Below are 21,090 nucleotides of genomic sequence, written 5' to 3'. Positions count from 1 at the left end.
GGAATCGTTGAAAATGTATAAAGAAGACCTTCTCGCACCTGTCATCAGTTGACTATCCAAGCATTCATATACTTCTTTCTTCTTACTTCCTACAATCTTTACAGGAACTTCCTTCACTCTTTCACCCTTAAACCTCACCAAACCCCCAAAATGAAAACCTTCATCGCCCTTTTCGCCCTCTTTTCCACCCTCCCCTTCGCCATCGGCAACCCCATCATCAGCCCCCCAGCACTTGAGCAACGCCAGGCCGGCAAACCAGCCGACATAATGGCAAATCTCTACACCCAAATCCAAGCCTTCACAGGGCAGATCAGTCCGTATCCCTCCGAGTCGTCCCCCTATACTCTAACAGTCCATCAGATTCCACACTTGACACCATCAACGCCGGCACCACCACCGCCCAAAACACCACCGCGCAAGCCACGATCAAAGACCTCACAGCGCAGATCGGAACGGTAGGCCAAGCAGCAAAATCGCAACTCGAAGCCGTGGGCAAGCGAAACGTGCAGAGATATACAGCGGGCGATCAAGAGGTCATCGCGGGGTATATGGTTAATATCTACTACGAGATTTCTGGGTGTTATAGTCGAGTGAAGTTCTGTTATGGTGATTGTAAGTCAGATGGTCTGCTATCAGAGGCGTGCGTAAATTTGCTAATCCGCTCGCAGCTTTCCTCGGCGGGATTCTCTCCCCAATCATCCAGGTTTTGATGGGTGTCTTCCAAGTCGTCGACAGAGTTGTCAGCGGCGTGCTTTTCATCGCCGGCAATGCACTTGCGGGGGTATTCGCCGTTGTCGGTGGGGTCCTGGGATTGCTTCTGAAATTGCTGTTTGGCAAGTGGTGAGTTGTTTCAGCAGTACTAATTCTGCGTGTTGTAGCCAGCCAGGACAAAGAAATGACTGAATGGCGAAATCAAGCGGGCGAGGGTGAGAATGTAGTTGTGACATAATAGACTGGGAGGAAGTCACTGGCACGAGATGATTTTGAAGTTTTTTTTTTCTTTGGGACGACAAATCATGTTCTCGGGTTAATTTTTGTGTTCATTGTGGCACGTTTCATTCTTTTGTTTTCTTGGGGATTTTGGAAATCTACATCTCAGGAGATGTATGTAATACAGATTTCGATGTACTTCAATTTACTTATTGTCGCTACATCCACTAGTATAAAGGAAGAAGATATACTAGAAATATAAGAGATATTACAAAAGTACTAGACTAGAATTTTAAAAGAAACCTTTAATATCTTATATAAAAGTATATCTAGAAAAGTAGAGACTTATATTAAAATAAATGGCTAGTATATAAAATACTAGATATATAGCTATATCTAAATAATTCTATAATTACCTAAAATTACCTAAAATTACCGTCTTACCTATATAAATAACCTCTAAAAGTCGGATTATTAATAGCTTTAAAATTAAGTAATTTATATAGATTAATAGTAGTAGTAGAAATGTAGTAGTAGGGTTAAAATAAGCGAAATTACAAATAGTAGAAACCTAGTACTATACTAGTAATCCCATCAAGCTACTTCGTATAAAATGAAAACGCGTCAAAAACACGCAAAACAAGCCTTTACACCCAGCATATTCCATTCCACACTTACATTTTTGCTATCTACCCCAAGTATCTCCTCTATACTCCAGCTATGTTTTGAATAGCTTCACACCGAAAAGAAGGTCTAGCACAACTTGACCTGTATTGATGTGATCAGCTCAAACCCCTTTTCCAGGGCGGGGAAACATTCCAACGTACACTCACCTCGATCTTCTTTCTTCGAAGGGTAACGAAATAGCTAAAAATGTACTTAGGCATACAAAAGGTTTTGATAATATTTTAAGCGTAGTCGAATTTTAGCCACAGCTTAGAAAGTGGTATATTCATCTCAATCTCAACCTAAAAGCATGGAATGGTATTGCTTCTTTGTTTTAACTTAGGAAGTCGCTTTCGGTTGAGATAAATCAAACGAGTTATGCAAGATTAAAACTCGAAGATTGAGTGTAGAAGGAGTAGCCCGAAGAGATAAATACGAGAAATATCTACCAGACATGACAAGCGTACCAAATGTTGCGACATAAACATTCTACTTGATATCTCCCGCGAACAGACCCCACATTTCCACATCTCTACCAAGAACCCCCCTCAAAACCAACAACTTCTTCCAGAGCACGCGGATCCCCCTCATACTGCGCAGCCTCGATCCTGATGTCGCCCCTCGCAATACTCCACTTCTTCGTAGCCAGCTCTCTCCGGCCAAGCAATTCCAGACTACAGTTCACATGCAACGAGACATGCTCTCCTGGCTGTAAAGTAACCGTTTGAAAGCCCACAAGGACTCGTTTGAAGTCGAATTCCTCCAACCGGACCTTCCCAGCGTAGATCTGCACCACCGTACTAGTAGTGACCGTACCATTGTTCCTACACTCTACCGTACAGACAATTTCCGTGCCGCTTTGGAAGGGTATCTGCAAGGTCCTCACATCAATCGTCCCATACCCGAGACCGAATCCAAAAGGAAACGCAGCTTTTTTCTCATCCTTGTTCAACAAACGATAGCCCCAGAACCGGCCATACGTGATTCTATCCGTCACTCTCTTCCAAAACGGAACATCCTCTTCGGACGCGACAGTCACGAGCGGCATTCTCCCTCTGGGCTCGCTTCGGCCGGTCAAAACATCCTGCAACGCATCCCCACCTTCCATGCCCGGATACCACGCCATCAGAATGCTCGGGACCGTTTCCCGGATGTCTGCGTCCAGCATGATTGCGCTTCCGCCGACGAGAATAAGGATGGTGTTGGCGTTTGCTTTGACGATGCGTCTGATCAGGTCTGAATCCGAGTTCCTGAGCCCGAGACTCGCGCGGTCGCCGCCGCGTGAGACGGTCAGGAAAAGTGAGACTAGCTTTGAGAGGAAGATGAGAAGGTAGACGACTGGAAAACTGCCCCACCAGCGGGGAAAAGTGTCATGGTGGTGAAGTCGTCGGTGATGATATATTCTCCTTCATCGTGCGCGTCCATGCCGACGACCACGACGGCGACATCAGCTTCGCTTGCACTTTTGATGGATGCTGCAGAATCCGAACCGGTGGTGTAATCAGTGTCGAAATCCATATTTGCTTGAAACCCTTGCAAGATCGTTCGCACGTAGGGAGGATGTACGTTGGAAGATCCCTTGTCGCCGAGATTTGGCTGAGAGGCTAGCTTACCGACCAAGGCCACGCGTTTTGTTGTGGGAGACAATGGTAGCGGAGGAGCTCCGGTGGACGAAGTGTTTTTGAGGAGAACCATCCCTTGAGCTGCTGCTTTTCGAGCCAGTTCTGTGTGTTCTGTGCACGCGAGGCAATCCGTAGAAGGCTTCTTTTGACTGAGTTGCGCGTAGTGTCGTAGTTGAGTCGCGATGAGACGCAGACAAGGCGCTCTCAACTCATTCTCACTTAGTTCTCCAGACTCCAACGCAGCAGGTAGAGCTCGTGCTCGCTGTTGTCGGAATGTCATCTCAACATCCAATCCATTCTTCGTCGACGCAACCGGTTTTCGCAGTCCCCAAATGAAATCAGACATGACTAATCCCTCAAACTTCCACTCATCACGCAGTATCTCCGTCAGAAGAACGCGATTGTCGCCGCAATATTCTCCTTGTACGGAATTATAAGCGCTCATGACTGCAAAACAGCCGCTTTGGATGATCTTTTTGAAGTGTGGAAGATACACTTCATGGAGATCGTGTTCGTCAACTTGGACGTCCACTCTGAAGCGCGAATTCTCCATCGAGTTCAGCGCGAAATGCTTGACGCAAGCCATGACATTCTGCTGTGCGCCACGAGCGAGAGCGGCTCCTAATTCCCCTCTATTCAAAATCAGTATCGAATCCGCATTGGAAAAAGAAGACGGGATGAGTTTCTCACAGGATCAAAGGATCCTCTCCATAAGATTCCTGCGCCCTTCCCCACGCAGGATGTCTCACCAAGTTAACACAAACACCACCAAACAGATTTCCTCCTTGAGCTCGCACTTCCTTTCCTATCGCCGTCCCAATCCGCTCCTCTAGCTCTACGTCGAATGTCGCGGCGCGCGACATGGGCACTGGAAATGCGGTTGAGTTGCCCATCACACATCCGCGTGGTCCGTCTGAGAATTGAATTCCGGGAAGGCCGATGCGCTTGATGGCGCCGCTGGAGTAAGGCACAGAGTTGTAACCTGACCGTATAACTGCCTTCACGCCTTGGGTAAAGTCTAGGTCGCCGTCGAGAAGCCAGAGTCGTTCTGTTGTGGAAAGAAGGGAGTATATTTCGAGAGATAATTGGGTGATATCGCCGCCGGAAACGAGCCTTCGAACAGCTGATTCGAATGGAGAAGTCATTGTGGTGATTGAAATCTACAGGATGTGACAAGTTTTGTTGAGAAAAGGAGGTGATGAGCTCGATATACTGCTCGGATTAAAAAAAAAGACTGTTCCTTCCGTTAACTTTACACAGCTACCCTTAATATAACCCTTTTATCAAAAGAGTAAAAACAAACCAAACTTAAAGCTACCGCAGCTAAACCAAGGTCAGACATTTGAGAGTCTCTCTGTACCGGTTTCTTACATCTTCGTACTCTTCAACACAATTCCGGCCCGTCTGACGACATTGATGAGGATACGATCGTACTCATCGTATTCGGATTGCCAGTCATCAAAACTGCCGCCTCTACAATGCGCAGCAGCTTCAGTCAGCACCTCAAAATCATAGAAACCACACCCACTCGGTAACTCCCACCAAAACAACTTAGAAGATTCTGAAAACTTGCCAAAGCCGCCTCTTATTATCCAAACAACCGAAATCACCACCACACTAGAGAGAAACCCCCTCAATCCCAAGGAGTACATGTTTATGGTAATGTTTAGGAGGATATGGTAAATATGAAGAAGAACGCTGAATGTGCTATCAATTACATTCTTTCATAAGTTTATGTCGCTAAAAGATCAACCTGGGACTTTTCACGAGCTAGATGCCGAGTCTGATACTGAGCCGCATTTTGGGTTCGAGTGGCACGAGAGAAGTGCAATGCAATGAGACGGTAGCTGTTTATCATCATCGTAACAAGATTTGAATTGATATGGGTAACCAAAATCTTATTCCTAAGAACGATTGTCCGTTCCAGGGTATCTTCTAAACTCGCTCAGTACCATGCGCAGTACCCTTCTCAACCTCCTCAATATCCGCACGATCCGCATCACTCATCCCCATACCCATCGCCTCCCGTTCATGGATCTTCTTCATCGAAGATTCAATCGTATTATGTCCAACCGCTTCAGAGACGTCAGAGTCATGAGCAACATCGAAGCTGCGTCTGAGATATTCCGGTCCGATGAAAGTAAGCACGATAACGTATGCATACACGCAACCCATGAAGATACACATGACAAGGCCGTATTTGTATCTCTTGGTGTGGCCTTTTGGTGGGAGAGGGAATTGAGAACCGATGGTGGATTCGATGGTTGAAGATGCGGAGGATGCAAGATTCCCGAGTTGATAAGATGTACCAACGACGAAAGTGCGGAAAGATCCAGGTGATAATTCCATCAAGTGAATTGGAATGACGCCCCAAGCACCTTGAACGCAGAATTGCTCGAAAAATGCTGCAGCGATGACGGCTTTGCTAGATGTGAAGGTGTAGGGGTAGAGCAGCGCTCCTCCAATAACGCAAATGAAGATGATGGAAAATCGTCTTCCGAATATCTGAGAACAATAACCGATCACTGTTCCACCCGAAATTGCTCCCAAGTTGGCGACCACTTGTGTGACGGTAACGGCATTAGGGCTGAAGTTGTACTGATTTTTCAACATTGTAGGATAAAGATCTTGCGAACCGTGGGACTGATGATGTTAGCGATGGAATGAATTAAAACAACAGAGGTTGGGCCTTACCATGAAATTGAATCCAGCCATCAACAAGACGAGGTAGATCAGCAACAGCCAATGCCGCTTTAGTGCAACCTTCCCCTCTGCAATAAAGGTAGATCCAATATTCCCCCGTTCTTGTCTGATGGCCTCACGTTCCTGGTATGCTGCCGTTTCTGGGAGACATAATCGGAAAATGATGATCAAAACAGGTGGACCAGCACCAAACCAGAATAGTGGACGCCAACCGTGCGACGTGGTATTTACAAGTCCTCTTGCAAACGCCGTTGCAAGCAGGTACCCGAAAGCATAGCCTTGCTGCAGCATTCCCGATATCAACCCACGCGCCTCTTCAGGGCAATCTTCCAATGCGGTTGCGGCAGCATTACCATACAGACCTCCCATTGCAATTCCAAAAAGAGCTCTACAGGCCAAGAATTGATTGTAAGTCTGACAAAAACCGGTTCCTAGCTCGAGAACGATGAAGAGAAGGTTGTTAATGACAAACGGCCATTTTCTTCCATATCGATCTGCAGCCAATCCAAAAGCGATAGAGCCGACTGATCTCAACATCAGCACCAGAGTAATGCCCCAGGTAATGTCGGTGGTTGTTTTGTCGAATTCTTCGGCAAGATCCTCAACCGTCAAGCTGACAGTGAAGAAATCGAATGCGTCCCAGGTCTAAGAAATGTCAGAACACGTAAACGTATGGTAGATAGAGGATTGCGCACCCATGCCACGAAACCACAGAGGAAGAATAGCCATTGTTTCGTATTTAGCATTCGAAGAAGTGTAATTGGGTTCGGCGCCTTGTGCATCGGTGGCTTCAAGGTCGACAGACGAGTTCGAGCATATTCGCCGATTGACATCTCCTCAGGCGTATGCGATTCGGGACTACGAGTCGGCGAGGAGTCGACCTTGTGGTCGTGCGAAAAATGGTCAGCCATGATGGAGCAGTCGTCGCCTGTGAAAACTGAATATTGTTAGCTATCTCTTGTTGTGGTTTGCTCTTCAACTTACTTGGCAGCTACTACCCACACACAGAATCAAAGTTCAAGAATCGATAAGACTGCAGCTCCTGGGGGCCCATCACTCTACTTATCACTTTTTCTCCCTCCACAATCCTTCCGTGCTACTGTACGAATTCTCGCTTTCAACGACTGCGACCCTGCTGACAGGCGTACATTTGGTCTGGATCTTCATTTCGACGTCCCATCAACGGCGATGCCCCAGTACCCCGCTGCCGATGACCACTGAGGGTGGTTGAAATTGATGCAGCCAAAGCGGCCGGGGAGAGATATCGTGGGCGAAAGACCACTGAGCAGCAATACCTTGCCTATTCAGGTAATCCAGGCGACGAGAATTGCAAATGCTATTGGCTCCCAGACCATTTTCCGCGCGACTGTCTGCTTCCTTCGCAGACGCCAGAGAAGGTTCGGTCATACTCAAACGTACCAGGGGAGGATTCCCCGCCATCGAACAAGCATTTCCAAGACTAACCAAGCTTTCAGCCAGTGAGATGGGAGAGGGTCCATTGAAGCGCCTCTGACGGTGTGGAGAGCGGGAAGTTCTCCGCGTTCCTCCCCACGAGTCTTGCCCGAGATTTGCGGTCAAGTGCTCCTACGACCGGGATGTTTTGTGGGTGCTTTCTGGTCGCAAAACTCGACCGAGAAATCTCCATGATTTGTTGCAGTACGTAGTGACCGGCAGATTTGTCGCAATCGAGATGTAAACAACTCTGTGTAAAGACTTAGTTAAGGAGACGATAGTATCTTGCCTCGAACAATCTGCAGCTTTAAGTTACCAAAATACGGTACGTACCGGTACTCGTTCTAGATATTAGGGTGCTCCAGGTACCAGCACCAAATTACTTAGGTAGGTAGTGTTGAAAACAAATGTGCCGAGTCGACAAGTCGTTTGCATGTCCTAACAAACACGCAAGACTGGTTGAGAGATTGATGCACGCTGCTTCCGCCACCGAGCAACACCGAAGGACATCAAATCTCTGTCATCAGGAGGTTGATGTTGTGTTTTGGAAACATGTTTGCGATGAGAAGAAAAATATCCGACATGGTTGATTGTGGGCCGGCCACGTGACCTGTGAAGACCTTATTTGCTTCCATATAATCTTTTTGATAAATCTTATAGTTATTTGTTATCGCAAAGAAACCCGAGTATCTGAAACTTTGGAGGTGAAATCCAAGGTCAAGGAGATACGATATACTTCTTTACTAGCACTATCCTATGACCTCCCTGTCCTCGTCTTCCGACATTCAACCATTACTCAGAAGCATTTTATAGTAGTCATCTTATCTAGTCACCCCTATCTGAATTATATTGCCCCTAAATGCCACTGTTGTCCAGAAATTTCGCCGACAAGTAAACACCTCTTTTGATTCTACAAAACTCCACAAATTTATACTCACATCCACATTATCTCATTTATCTCACGTCATACAATCAGATGACCTATTGATTCATCTGCTTCATATGTCACCGTCACACTTCTCATTCACAACAACGAATCTGCTTATAACACATATCTCCATTGAAACCATTCCCTATAAAACACCCGAATCCAAACGCCCGACCCTAAATACGTTTATTGCGCATCATTATAAACCCGCACATAATACCCATCAGTATCCTCCAGAATCCCTTCTTTGACATCATGAGGCAGATCCTTACCCGTACACACGTTATGGATATCCAGGATATAACTAGACAGATATGCACGCGACGGGTAGATCTTGTCTCCCCTCTATTTCATATCAGTAACGCAGTTTCTGTGGAGCAACATGATAAGACGTGTGTAACTTACAGTGCTGCAAACCTGGGCATTGGTTGTAACTCCATGTCGTATCGCTTTACTCAACTCACTACAGCCACCGGGCAGAACTTCAACGCGTCCAGTTGTTCCTTCTACGCCTAGATCGGTGTATACGGCTTCGAAGCCCTCTTGCCACCATGATTTGAAGTGTGGAGCTGGGTTGCACTTGATTTCGCTTACTTTCTGGATCTTAGTTAGCACGGTTGATTCTATGGATCGAGGCAGTTCGAGTTACCTTGTTTGCCTCTGTCAGACTTGTCATAGCCAGTATGACAACGCTTAACAGCTGGGTCATTTTGACGAGCTGCATGTTGTTTGCTTGGGTGGTGATGATGAGATAATAGTTATGTGTTTTAAAGAAGGTAATATGTACTCATGGAGACTTGATGTCGGGCGATGATGTTGATTTGAAGAGAAGAAATGGAAAAGGGAAAGACAGGAAAGATGCCCAGGTATTTATTTATACACATATTGTTCTATGACCAACACCATGATAGTCAACTCAATGTGAGTAATCTGACACAATAAGAAACCATATTGGTGTTGGTCATTCATTCACACTATAATGAGTTGGAATGTTTGCCAGACAAAGATCTCTAAATTTCGCACTTATTATTTGGTAAGCGAGAAACAGAATAAGGGGGTTGTAAGTTTGAGAATAGCCCACGAGGGTGACCAGAACTGCGCCAACCAACATATCATGAGCCTCTGGAACAATCAGCACAACCAACATGGGGTTATTATTTACAACCATAGCCTCACTGAATTGCCCTTCTTTATGTTTCACTATGCAGCCACATTCCATCAAGATCAATCAATGGGTCGTGGATTATATTCACTCAGCTGAGTTTCAAGTAACTATAATGAAGCGCGGTGTACCAGCTGACCGTTTTACCAACTTGAGTTGGTTGTGAATGAAACAATTTGATACAGCTTTTGGGCATTGGTGAGCATAAAACTAGCGTCCTCAGATATGCAACCAAGGTCACAGCAGTAAAGCAGAATTCAAATAGTATTTTCACTGATCTTCCATCTCTCCCTATTTCGTGGTTCCTCCTCCATCCCCACCCACGCCCCCTCACTTCTTAACAACCTTATAAACCGCAACATCATGCGCCCCCAAACTCGCACTCACCGACTCTCCACTTCCCGTCTTCCCACTGAGCAGCTCTGTCCAAGCAAACGTTCCCGATCCGAGACCAGGTACGTCTGCGAACTTGACAGACAGGGTCTGCGCACCGCTGGGAGCGACGAGAGCGACGACCACGCCGTCGGAGAGGGGACCCGCCCAGTACGGGTAGAGTTGGCCGGAGACGGGTGCGGAGGCGCCGGAGGGGCGGAAGGTGGTTGCGGCTTTGCCGAGGGGGTCTTGGTTTATTGCTATGAGACCCTGGGGGTGTTAGTTGGGTTGGGTTGTGCATGTATGTGTGTTTGTTGGATGAGGGAAGGTGTGGGAGAGGAAGTTGAAAGGGTTTGTTTTCTTACTTTGTTCTTGATTAGGTTCAGACGTTCTGTTGATAATTTCGTCATGTCTGTACCCATGAGAATAGGTGATTTAGAAATTGCCCATATAGCGAAATGGGTTCGCTCTTCAGCAGCGGTGAGTTTTCCATTTCCAATGATCTATTGGGGATTTCATGTTAGCACAGGACCGCAAAGCAAAGGAAAAAGAGCAGATTGTCATACCATCATATCCAAGTCATTGAAACCATAAGGAGCAGAGTACGAAGCAATCGGCGCAGCTTGACTCGCAATCCTCACGACATCCGCCCATCCACCCCAATTATCAACGCTCATCCTCCAACTATTCCCCGTCGCCGCACCCCACGTCCAAACATTATCCCTTCCCCAATTGCACATTGAGAAAAAGATTGGTCGTCCAGAGCCTAACAATGCATCTCGCATCTTCGGATACCAAGTCTGCGTGCTCGCGGTAGGATTCCCACACGTCTGTACAGACCCATCCTTACACGGCGTATAACAATTATCATGTTTCCAGTAATCCACGCCCCAACTCGCCAGCAACTTCGCATCTTGCACCTCGTGGCCTTGACTCCCCGGATATCCACCACATGTCTGCGTCCCCGCATCTCCGTACAATCCGAGCTTCAGCCCGAGACCGTGGATCTGATCGGCCAGTGATTTCATGCCTTGAGGGAATTTACTTGGGTCTGGGACAAGATTCCCAGAGCTATCGCGCGATTTGGTGGTCCAGCAGTCGTCGATGTTGATGTAGGTGTAGCCTGCATCCTTGAGTCCGAGACTGATGAATGCGTTGGCGGTTTTGAGAGCTACGGATGCGCTGGCGGCACTGCAACCTCCTTGATTCTGGGGGGAGATTAGTATTTGATTCGGTTCAGTAGGAAGTATATTTGGGTTGTGAGCAGAATGAAATGTCTCTTACCCAGCTGTTCCAGCCTAGGACTGGTGTCTTGCCAAGACCGTTATTAAGTCGACGGTTGAGCTCTTCTGCTGCTGGAAGGCCGTGAACGACACCGACAGCCGCCAATATCAAGATTTCTGACCGCATGGTGAAGTATCGAGAAAAGAACAGGACTCGATAAACTTTCAGGTATCCAAATCAATTACTCAAGGTTCAAGTTGGATCCGATGTTTAAGTGCTTGACCGGTGCTTGACCATAAACGAGAATCCAAGCACAGATACTTATACGCGGACAGGTAGCTTAGTTCTTTGAAATTGGTGGGAAATCTATACTTGCACAAGTATGTTTGCAGAACTCCTTCCCGAAAGACTTTAATTCAATCCCTGTGAGCCATCAATAACCTCGTAGATCTTAGGAAATGGCATACTCCTACTGGCTCGCAAATCCCCTCAGGAACAGCCTTTACGCTATCCTTCACAAGTCCACAGTCTTTGTCAAGAACATGGTCGTCCGATTCTGGCTGATCTTAGGGGAAATAAATCCTCCGTTCTCTTTCCATGCTGTTGAATTAACCGTTTCCCTGCATCGAGGCGCGCCAGTCAAGATAATCGTCACTTAAGCGAGTCCATCCCCTTCTCGCTTGGTACTTTTACGATGTGGACTGCTTGTTACCCCAGGTTTCTCCGTATGCGCACCAGTAGTATATAGAGCGCATGTTGAGATCGTCGCGGGTAAATTGGTAGTGGATGGGGTAACTCGTATTCTAATGGAGTGGAATTAAAAAAGAAGCTCTAGGTACCGCGTACCATACCGAGTGCCGGTTCGCTTAATTTCAAATATATAGACCCCGCATTTGGTAATTGTGCTAGATTTGAGGTTGTATCTGGGTAACTTCTTAACGAGATTTCGTTTGTTGTACCTAGGTATTCTCGTACTGAAGCGTGTGAGATCAAGCCACATCTTCCTCTGGCTCCTCATCTCAGGTTCTGCAACCATCCTAAAGTTCGACATCACACCTTCAGTAAGTTTCGCTAATGGCCGTGATAAAGTTTTGTTCGATATCATTTAATCACGAGTTGAGGTCCGATGGCAGACAGAGCCAAAGGTGCGATGGTGATTCCAACCAGTAAAGGATTGGCTGCTGTAGAAAATTGCCGACGTTACGGACACCGAGACACGTCACTTGCGAACTTTATATAAAGTTCGACATGCAACAAAAGTCTCGCGATTTGCAACTTGCCCCACTTAACCCGGAGACCGTGTCACATGACTCTTTTCAATCCAAACCAAAAGCTCATTTCCCACCTTGTATCTTTTGATTCAGAATACTTTTCTTAAATATCCAAATATCAATTACCTTTAGCCTTTCTGACTCTTTGTACCTAAATTTAATGACAGCCTCCCCGCGATGGGTCTAACCCGATAGCCCCATATTTTTCAGCTACAGAGAGGGGCGTGCACCCAACATCCAACAGCCAATCCAATATCGTGCAGCACGAGCTCGACCCACGTCCAACGTTGGTTTACTACTTCCAGGTAAAGAGCATCGCGATCTGAACAACTTATGCTGTTACTCTATATTTTCGGTATTCACATGAAGATGATGCGATCTGAGCGCACTTATCATCACGATCCAGCCCACTTAGAACGCTGCATAATCGCCTTTCAAGTTTCAACTTTCAACAGGGGATCTGGAAGTGTCGTAAACGAATCGTATGCTTCTTCAATACGTTAAAATAATTCTCTAGGATTTTAGACTAACCGTAATCTGCAGAACGGTGACTTCTCCCCTGCGTTGAGGAAGATTTCTCATCCAATATAATGGATGACCCAGATGTAGCGCAATTTCCACAGCGCACTCTCAATGAAGGCTGTGGACTCTGCGGCAAGGAGACAGCACCGCTCTCTCGATGCTCAAGTTGTAAAGTGATATACTACTGCTGTCATGATCATCAAGATGCCCACAGCGAAAGCCACGAGGGGACTTGCAATAAAATCAAGAATGCCTACAACACAATCCAAGAAGAAGAGCTCAAGCTTCGAGCCATCATGCAAGCGGCAGTGTTTGCAAATGTAGTGGGCTCATCTTATCCAAGAGATTTAAATCGGCTGTACGTCATTACTCAGCGCAATCTGTTTCACGCTCTCGACGATATACAAACAAGAAGTGCAGTTCAAGCGAAAATAAACAGCATGAGAGAGGTCTTACGCTTAGATCCCGGCGACAATTTCCGAGTACGATATGTAGGATCATTCCTTATGTTACGAATAGGGCAACTTCAAGAAGCATATGATTTTATAAAGTATTATGCCATTGCTGAAAGCAAACCTAACTACGACCTGAAAGAAGTAAGAGAGGGTTTTAGGAAGGATCAAGATGTATTCGAGGACGTTCGACATTTTTGTGTACCATCAACGGAACTGTATAACCTAGTTGCTCTTGCGATACTCAAGTTCAAACTGTTACAGGATCTCAGAGCCATTGCCTTCGCCTCCGAAGTCACTTGTCAGGCTCTGCCAATCGAACTTCGTCTTCAGATCCAAGAAATGGTTCCATTTTCTCCTTTTATCGCCAACAATTCCAAGTTCACAGCGAATCCGCGGTATGCACTTGAACTCTCAAATCGCATGGCCGAGCAACTGTTGAAACTAGTCCGCGCAATTCATTATCACAACGCATATTTTTTCAGCGCACTTCAAACACCCTATCACGATTTACTATATTACTCGGAGAATGATTGCGAGGGCTCAAGCGAGGTATGGTACGCTCTTCAAGTATTCTATAATACGTGGTGTGAGACCCCTGGGGCAGTTTCTTACATTCTCAAAATGTGGATGACGTTTGGACCTGCTGAAACGGAGCTATTGGCGCCAGTAATACCGTATGTACCAGTAGAGAAGATGTCCTGGATAAGGTCCCTTTTCCGCAAATTAGACTCGAAACGCAAATCTCGCCGTGCTAAAACTTATCTCAAAGGACCTACTGGTGGTCCATGTTACCGTTAACTGGACTTTCTATGAATCTGATCTGCTATATCCATATATCTATTCCTACGACTGCGAATGAGTCATTTTCAAATAAGCCAACCTTCATAGCCGTCACAATATTCAACTTCGGAATCTGTGAAGCGTTCATATCCATCAGCCACCACAGAATACAGCTTCGGCTTTCAAAACCGGAAGAACGACGACGAATATCTCGCATGCAACTTGTTCAGACAAAGAAGCTAGTGGCTTCGTGGACTGAAGGGCTCCCGTTCGAAAACCCCCTCACGGTTGCAAGACAACTCGTATGAGAGTCTGCGCTCATCACTGCTGATAGCGACTGCGGACAACACAAGTGGTTTTGTTGTTGATCTTTCCCACGAGATATACGTTCGCTATGTTGTCATGGAAGGTACTCGTCACATCCGCAATGTATGAAGCTCTGATAATCCCTCGTTCTGAAGACAGTTCCGCTTGAAAGTCAAAACCCAAATGACCACCGGCAAGTTTGGATCGTGGAAGATCATCTTGGAATCAGAGAGATACAGACCTCGTCTTCATCTAGCTCCATGCTCACAAAACCCGGTTTATAATGGAGACAGCTTCCCGGACATTGTTGTATCTCTGAAATGAAGACAAAGACTGGGCCTGTTGACTCTGCTATTTCATCATAGCTTGAGGTATCAAGAAAACGAATTTTGGAGTGGTCCTTTTCAGGTCATCAGGCGTCCTCTCAACAGAGCCGTTATATGACAATAATCTAAATTACCCATAACATCAACTAATCTGCGACTGACTAGATTTGATCCCAAAGGCCTGCTCAAAAATGCTGTTTCGTTTCCCATACATCACCTCCGGCTTACACTTTATCTTCTCCCAGTTCTCATTTTCCGTCAACTTTCAGTTCGGCTAACTTTCCTTGAACGCCGCAACGCGTGTACGTCGGATGACGGTATGAATTATTCCCGTTCCCTATCCCGATTCCCAGACACTTCCAGATCTTCCGCCGGCGGGATGAGTCCAGGTACGTGAAAAATTTGACAAGCATTTCAGCTTGAGGCCACGTAAGTAAGGAACGAGAAATGACCCGTCTATTGGTAGCCTGCTATTGCTACGAAATGAGCCATTCATTTGCGCCTCGTCGAGTTCAACAGGTGAAGAGTCGATGAGCGGGACTTATGTACGTTATGAGATTTTGTTGGCCGTTTAACCTTCAGTATTTTGACATGATGTGAACGAATTCCAATTAGTTTAAGTATTTCTTAAGCGCTACCTTACGTATATACCCCTAATTCTTTTCAGTTAGAATGGGACTATCCTTTCGTCTTGGCAATGACCAGAGTTACGAACCACCCTAGGACCTACAAGTCTGGGCGGACATCTACCAATCAAGTATTAGAAAAACTACCCCGCTCATGGAAGGCTAACTGAATGTCTCTGGACTCGCTGCTGCGGCAGGCTGTCAAAAAACTAGGTTATGAAAGGTCATTATCGATATGTATTGAGAAGGAGGGCTTACTGTCTGGTTGAGCCTGTAGAATTCTTCGCTTCACCGTCTGACAAGAATCTACAAGGTTATCACATTACCTCAGCTTGTCTTATCAAGTCCCTCTCTTCCACACAATTTTCAAACCCTATTTCTACTCGCATTCGTCACCTGGGAAATTCCATTCTCACGTGAGTAACTGCTTTTTATACACGTTTTTTATAATGCTGATCTTGGCGAAACAGCACTATAAATCACACTCAGCCGCTATCCACCAATTTTGAAACCAAACTCAATAGATCCCTCATGAGCCAGCGATCATGAGCATCGTTCCCCAAACCGGTCTTCTGCGAAAACTCTATCAAGTAGCAGTCGAGGACATTGAGCACAACTCCTCTGCATTCTGGCAGGCATACCTCCAGCGAGCTTTCAATGAAACCGACACCTACTCAGTCACTACGGATCCTTTCCCCTGGAGTCCGAAAGCTGATATACTGGTCACAAGGTACGATGACAGGGACGATAGTACTTTAACAAACGTAATTCTGGCCGAATGCCATCGTCCGGCAGAGAGCTTGCATGACGTAGAAAAGCGAGCTTTAGATGTAGCGTTAGGATTTATAGAAGCTGAGGATTTGGCTTGGATATATGTCGTGACTACAATCAGAGTCTCGTTTCGTGTCTGGGTTCTGTATGCTTGTAGTGATGTTCTGGACCCAATGGATAGGCTTGAGGGTCGGGGGGATAGGGAATTGTATGAAGATGCTGATTCAAAGGATGCTTCTGTTCTCACAAAGGCTGTTGGTATGATTAAGATTGGCCAGGCTCGACCTTGTGAAGAGGGGAAGAAGAGCTTGTTGGCTGCTGGAGGTGGGAAAGGTTATGGGAGTAGCTCAGAACAACAGGAGCATGATAATACGGGGAAGCCAGTGTCTGAACATATAAAGGGTGGATGATTTGACGTCTAGTATCGAGACTCGGCTTTGATTGCGTCCGAAATCTAGAGCAGATTCGAGTATTGTCAGACTACTTCGAACGATTGACGGCCCTTTCACGAGAGAAGCTTATGGTGGACGATATGGGAGGCGGTCCAAACAGGATATTTGTTCGATGAAGTTGATAAATATCGTGTATTTTGTCTCATATCTTGGGCAAACAAGACCTTCTAAGGCTATGTTAAGAATAGATCACCACTAATGAAAATACTTACCGACTCTACATTACAACTCAAGTCGTCAATAATAGCAAGGTCCCGCCACTCATTTGGACTGTTGCGAGGGTAACACATACTCGAGAAACTGAATCTCTATAATAATTCTTATTTTATTGCTCTGTGCAGTATACTAGGCCCTCCAGAGAGAACCAGATGAAAGAATAACAATATAACGAAGCAAAATAGAGGAGGTAGCATGTCGTACCTAAGCTCGGGCCGGCCTGACACCGGGCCAACCCAGCTCGCAGCTGCAGCTCTATTTACAATCAGCCACCCAAGCTGTCGTAATCCAGCTTCATACATCCAGCTCCCCCCCCATTGAACATACAAATAACACATATCATTCTTCCCTGAACACAGTTAAAATGAAGATTTCAGCATTATCAGCGCTGGCGCTCTCTGCCACTCTCGTCTCCGCCCGATTCGTCGAAAAACACGAGACGGATCAAGTCGTCATTAACGCTGCCAACGTCCCAGACGAGCTATATCTGATCGAACTCACGCCTGGAGAAACGAGATGGGTTACTGAGGAGGAGAAGTGGGAGTTGAGAAGAGTAAGTCCGGTTGCTAAGGGTTTAAAATATCGGGCTAACCAGGCAATAGAATGGCCAACAGTTCATGGACATCACCGAGACAGAAGGCCTAGGTCAATTCCACGCCGACGTCAAGAAAGATGTCAAGTTTCCCAAAAAGCCAACCTTACAAAAGGAGCTCGTGCCGTTGATGAAGAATCTCACCAAGTCGAACATGAAGGCAAACCTCGAGCAATTCACATCTTTCCATACGAGGTACTACAAGTCGGATTACGGGCGGCAGAGCTCGGAGTGGTTACTCAAGCAGGTCGATACCTTGATCAAAGATGCAGGTGCCGATAAATACGGGGCATTTGTGAAGCCGTTCGAACATCCTTGGGGCCAGAATAGTATCATCGCTACGATACCAGGCAAGGCGAATTCTACTGTCGTCGTAGGCGCGCACCAGGATAGCATCAACCTATTCTTGCCATCTATTTTCTCTGCGCCGGGCGCAGATGATGATGGAAGCGGGACTGTGACTATTCTTGAGGCGCTGAGGGTTCTACTTACATCTGAGGATATTATTAAGGGGAAGGGCGAGAATACCGTGGAGTTCCATTGGTATTCAGCCGAGGAGGGTGGACTGCTTGGGAGTCAGGCTATCTTTTCGTCGTATGAGAAGTCCGGGAGAGATGTTAAGGCTATGTTGCAGCAGGATATGACTGGTTTTGTGCAAGGGACTCTTGATGCTGGGTTGAAGGAGAGCGTGGGAGTCATCACCGATTTCGTGGACCCTGCGCTTACGACTTTCATCAAGACTGTTGTTACAGAGGTAAGCTGAGATCCAAATCAATATCCAGGTGCATAGCTAACATATTGCAGTACTGCGATATCCCATACGTCGAGACAAAGTGCGGATATGCATGCTCAGATCACGCCTCTGCTTCTAAAGCTGGTTATCCTTCTGCGTTTGTGATTGAATCTGCCTTTGCAAATTCCGACAAGAAGATCCATACTTCAGACGATTTGATTAAGTACTTGAGTTTTGATCATATGCTGCAGCATGCCAAGTTGACTTTGGGTTTGGTTTATGAGTTGGCTTTTGCAAGCCTGTGAACAATTATGGTTGGTTAGGATTGGTTATATTTATAGAAGGGAGAAGACTTGAATACAGATTAATTGATGGAATGATTCAGGACTGCTTTCCTGTGTTTTAAAACATTCTTTCCCATTTTTTTTATCATAACTATTAGCCCACCAGAACCTCATCCGGGTATATGATGCAAGAAGTCCTTAACTTCGTACCAGTGATATCTGCACGCTCTCCAGCACTAGGCGGTGTTGGCCGAGGCTTTCTGAGACAGTGCGACTCATCTGGATGGAGTCACACACGGACCGAACTTTTGGGTTGTGATTGGCCAATTATGGCTCAAACGATTACGCATCGACTTGGGACCGGACTTGGAGCTTATCGCTACGCGACTCCCCGGACTCTCCCCTGATGGCTCATCTGCTTCCAACATTCGTCCCCAAGTACCTCTCCGGGCCAGCTTCAATTCCATCTGACGCGACTGTACACTCACTCCCAACATCCTCATCTCCATCCAAAACTCACTGCAGATTCTTCAGCGCATCAAAATGGCCATCTATTCAGCAGTACCGCCACCTGAGCAACAAGCTCCATCCACGACACCTGTCCAGCAGGTCCTCGAATCTGCGAACTTGACTGTAGGTCTTGCCGACTTGTCGATTTCTCCATCTGCTGGCAGAAATGGTATGACCTTGAGCATTCCGCCTGATAGCGAAGCCGAGGCTCTCAAGTCTGTGAGGGCCAGAAAAGAACCGTTGAAGAGGGATAGTATGAAGCGTCGGGAGGCTTTGTTGAAAGGCAAGGAGGGCAGCAGACGTAGACAACGATGGGAGAATGGTATGTCTTCGCGTGTGATGTGGTGAACTGCTGGCTCTGGTGGATGGCGATGTTACTCGTCCTTGCCTGTCGCATACTGTCACGCAGAATATCCTCAACTAATCTGCGCTTCTTCTTCAGATGCATTCATGCACGTTCCTAACGCGCAGCCTCCTCTTCCTTCCGATTGGGAAGTTCATCCAACACACCCCGTCCACAGTGTCCCATACTATCTCGCTCCGCTCTGGGATCTCCGCATCGAAGCCCAAGCCCAAGCGTCTCACTCGCGCAAATCCTCCTCTGCTACCAAGGCAGCTGCTCGCGATGGTCAAAAAGGTCGTGTTCCGCAAGAACTTAAGGCGAAGCTCAAGCGTAGCAAAGGCGCAAAGACTCTACTTCAGGAGCTCGAAGAGGAGGTTCGCAAGTTCGTGAGGGACCAGGAGCGTAAGGAGCGTATGCGAATGAAGGGTACCGATTCCGAGGAAGAACCTGAGCTGGACTCTGAGGACGAGGAGATCGTGTTCATTGGAAAGAATGGTCGAATGAGTGACGAGGTTAGGAAAGAGCGGGAACTGGCCGAGAAGTTCCTCGAACGGGAGAAGAAGATCTGGGAAGGGGCGGCGGACGATAAAGGATCGAGTTTTGGGTATGTTCTCCGCGAGTCGAATCGCATATACGATGTGGAATTCGATGTGAATGTTGAATATGTATACTAACTCGGAGTAGACGCTGGCTTGTTCACTCCATTGCCGCCTACTATGGGCTTTCCTCGCGCTCCGTCACTGTCGGCAATCCCGCTCGTAGAGAAGCTTACGTCGGTATTAAAACCAAGGAGGTTGTGATGACGACCGGTCGCCGTGTTTCCTCTCCAGAGTTCGACATTGAGCTTCCCAGACCGCTTTATGGGCTTGTCTAAATGCCTCGCACCACAATTGTTTTCATACGACCTATGCAAGCGCAAGTTTCGCATAGTCGATGGCCTGGAGGTGGGCGTGTCTGGATGGCATCCTGCTCGTCCTATATTTTCGTCCCGAGTGTTTGATTGTATGATGTTTGACTTTACCTAAACTGTTTTGCATAGAATTAATATATACACTCTCTGGCAAATGTTCTACTCTTGAAACCTACGTCGAATGTTAACCGATTGAAAGACTTCTTGCTGATGGGGTCCCAAAGCCACTATAGCTACAAATCAAACATTTTTTTTTTTTGGTGTTGTTGTGTTTGAGTTCTGTATTCTGAAAGTGATAAATAAAATTCCTAACGCCATGCTGGGCTTCTTACCGCCAACGGTGCACGTCCAGTCTTAGATGTTATCTGGCAGCGGGCCGAAGGGTGCCGATCATTCTCCTTATGAGCCGATACTGCTTCCGACCATACCGAGGCTCAGGTACTTGCATCTTAATGGTCCAAGCTCCTGGGTTTTTGTTCGGCCCAAGTCAATCTGCCCAACCATTACCATCATATCGACCGCCGACAGTGTATAGACGAGTTTGGGCACTCCTCCTCCGACTCTGAATCAATTACACGATGCCGCGACCATTCCCTCTTCCATTACGCATAGGAAGTGACCTCGCCAGCATCCATCGATTTTATAATAAACTTATTCGTTCCGACCACAAGATTCGTCTTGCTTTTATAAAAAAGATCCTCACCCCCGAGGAATGGTTGGCGCACGAGCAGAAATACATTATACCATTGGACCGATGGAAAGACAATGTGTTTGGTACCGACGGCTGGAGGCCCCTACGGAAGTATGGCATCGCGCTGGATATCATGCAAAGTGAACGAAAAAAAGCTAGAGGGCAAAAAGACAACATCAGTGCTACAATCGACTTTGCAAAAACTGCAAGATTGCTTGCTAGCAGGTATGCAGTACCAAGACT

The 21,090-nt window shown here is 46.6% G+C and overlaps 9 protein-coding genes across 9 annotated transcripts; 5 read left to right on the top strand and 4 right to left on the bottom strand.

Moving 5' to 3' along the window:
- Positions 1–150: 150 nt before the first annotated feature.
- On the top strand, positions 151–844 carry GLAREA_09377 (uncharacterized protein; the record flags this gene model as incomplete). The annotated part of the gene is made up of 3 exons (XM_008085974.1): positions 151–313; positions 361–612; positions 669–844. 3 exons carry the CDS (start codon positions 151–153, stop codon positions 842–844), a joined length of 591 nt encoding a protein of 196 aa, XP_008084165.1.
- A 1,284-nt stretch (positions 845–2,128) lies between these two features.
- On the bottom strand, positions 2,129–4,363 carry GLAREA_09376 ((Trans)glycosidase; the record flags this gene model as incomplete). Its single annotated transcript, XM_008085973.1, has 3 exons — positions 2,129–2,901; positions 2,952–3,850; positions 3,909–4,363. 3 exons carry the CDS (start codon positions 4,361–4,363, stop codon positions 2,129–2,131), a joined length of 2,127 nt encoding a protein of 708 aa, XP_008084164.1.
- Positions 4,364–5,153: 790 nt separating this feature from the next.
- On the bottom strand, positions 5,154–6,832 carry GLAREA_09375 (MFS general substrate transporter; the record flags this gene model as incomplete). Its single annotated transcript, XM_008085972.1, has 3 exons — positions 5,154–5,861; positions 5,913–6,566; positions 6,617–6,832. 3 exons carry the CDS (start codon positions 6,830–6,832, stop codon positions 5,154–5,156), a joined length of 1,578 nt encoding a protein of 525 aa, XP_008084163.1.
- A 1,655-nt stretch (positions 6,833–8,487) lies between these two features.
- GLAREA_09374 (uncharacterized protein) lies at positions 8,488–9,010 on the bottom strand (the record flags this gene model as incomplete). Its single annotated transcript, XM_008085971.1, has 3 exons — positions 8,488–8,646; positions 8,707–8,898; positions 8,951–9,010. 3 exons carry the CDS (start codon positions 9,008–9,010, stop codon positions 8,488–8,490), a joined length of 411 nt encoding a protein of 136 aa, XP_008084162.1.
- Positions 9,011–9,793: 783 nt separating this feature from the next.
- GLAREA_09373 ((Trans)glycosidase) lies at positions 9,794–11,245 on the bottom strand (the record flags this gene model as incomplete). The annotated part of the gene is made up of 4 exons (XM_008085970.1): positions 9,794–10,105; positions 10,201–10,338; positions 10,402–11,043; positions 11,120–11,245. The coding sequence occupies 4 exons, from the start codon at positions 11,243–11,245 to the stop codon at positions 9,794–9,796; spliced, it is 1,218 nt and encodes a 405-aa protein (XP_008084161.1).
- Positions 11,246–12,920: 1,675 nt separating this feature from the next.
- Positions 12,921–14,105, top strand: GLAREA_09372 (HIT/MYND zinc finger-like protein; the record flags this gene model as incomplete). The annotated part of the gene is made up of 1 exon (XM_008085969.1): positions 12,921–14,105. One exon carries the CDS (start codon positions 12,921–12,923, stop codon positions 14,103–14,105), a length of 1,185 nt encoding a protein of 394 aa, XP_008084160.1.
- Positions 14,106–15,890: 1,785 nt separating this feature from the next.
- On the top strand, positions 15,891–16,526 carry GLAREA_09371 (uncharacterized protein; the record flags this gene model as incomplete). Its single annotated transcript, XM_008085968.1, has 1 exon — positions 15,891–16,526. One exon carries the CDS (start codon positions 15,891–15,893, stop codon positions 16,524–16,526), a length of 636 nt encoding a protein of 211 aa, XP_008084159.1.
- Positions 16,527–17,148: 622 nt separating this feature from the next.
- GLAREA_09370 (Zn-dependent exopeptidase) lies at positions 17,149–18,414 on the top strand (the record flags this gene model as incomplete). The annotated part of the gene is made up of 3 exons (XM_008085967.1): positions 17,149–17,337; positions 17,387–18,130; positions 18,181–18,414. The coding sequence occupies 3 exons, from the start codon at positions 17,149–17,151 to the stop codon at positions 18,412–18,414; spliced, it is 1,167 nt and encodes a 388-aa protein (XP_008084158.1).
- A 522-nt stretch (positions 18,415–18,936) lies between these two features.
- Positions 18,937–20,120, top strand: GLAREA_09369 (R3H; the record flags this gene model as incomplete). Its single annotated transcript, XM_008085966.1, has 3 exons — positions 18,937–19,225; positions 19,346–19,850; positions 19,931–20,120. The coding sequence occupies 3 exons, from the start codon at positions 18,937–18,939 to the stop codon at positions 20,118–20,120; spliced, it is 984 nt and encodes a 327-aa protein (XP_008084157.1).
- Positions 20,121–21,090: the final 970 nt, after the last annotated feature.

Source organism: Glarea lozoyensis, assembly GCF_000409485.1.
Source record: "Glarea lozoyensis ATCC 20868 chromosome Unknown GLAREA4, whole genome shotgun sequence".
Classification (NCBI taxonomy): domain Eukaryota; kingdom Fungi; phylum Ascomycota; class Leotiomycetes; order Helotiales; family Helotiaceae; genus Glarea; species Glarea lozoyensis.
Note: the sequence above shows the minus strand (reverse complement) of the source record. Positions and strands in the feature narration are given on the sequence as shown.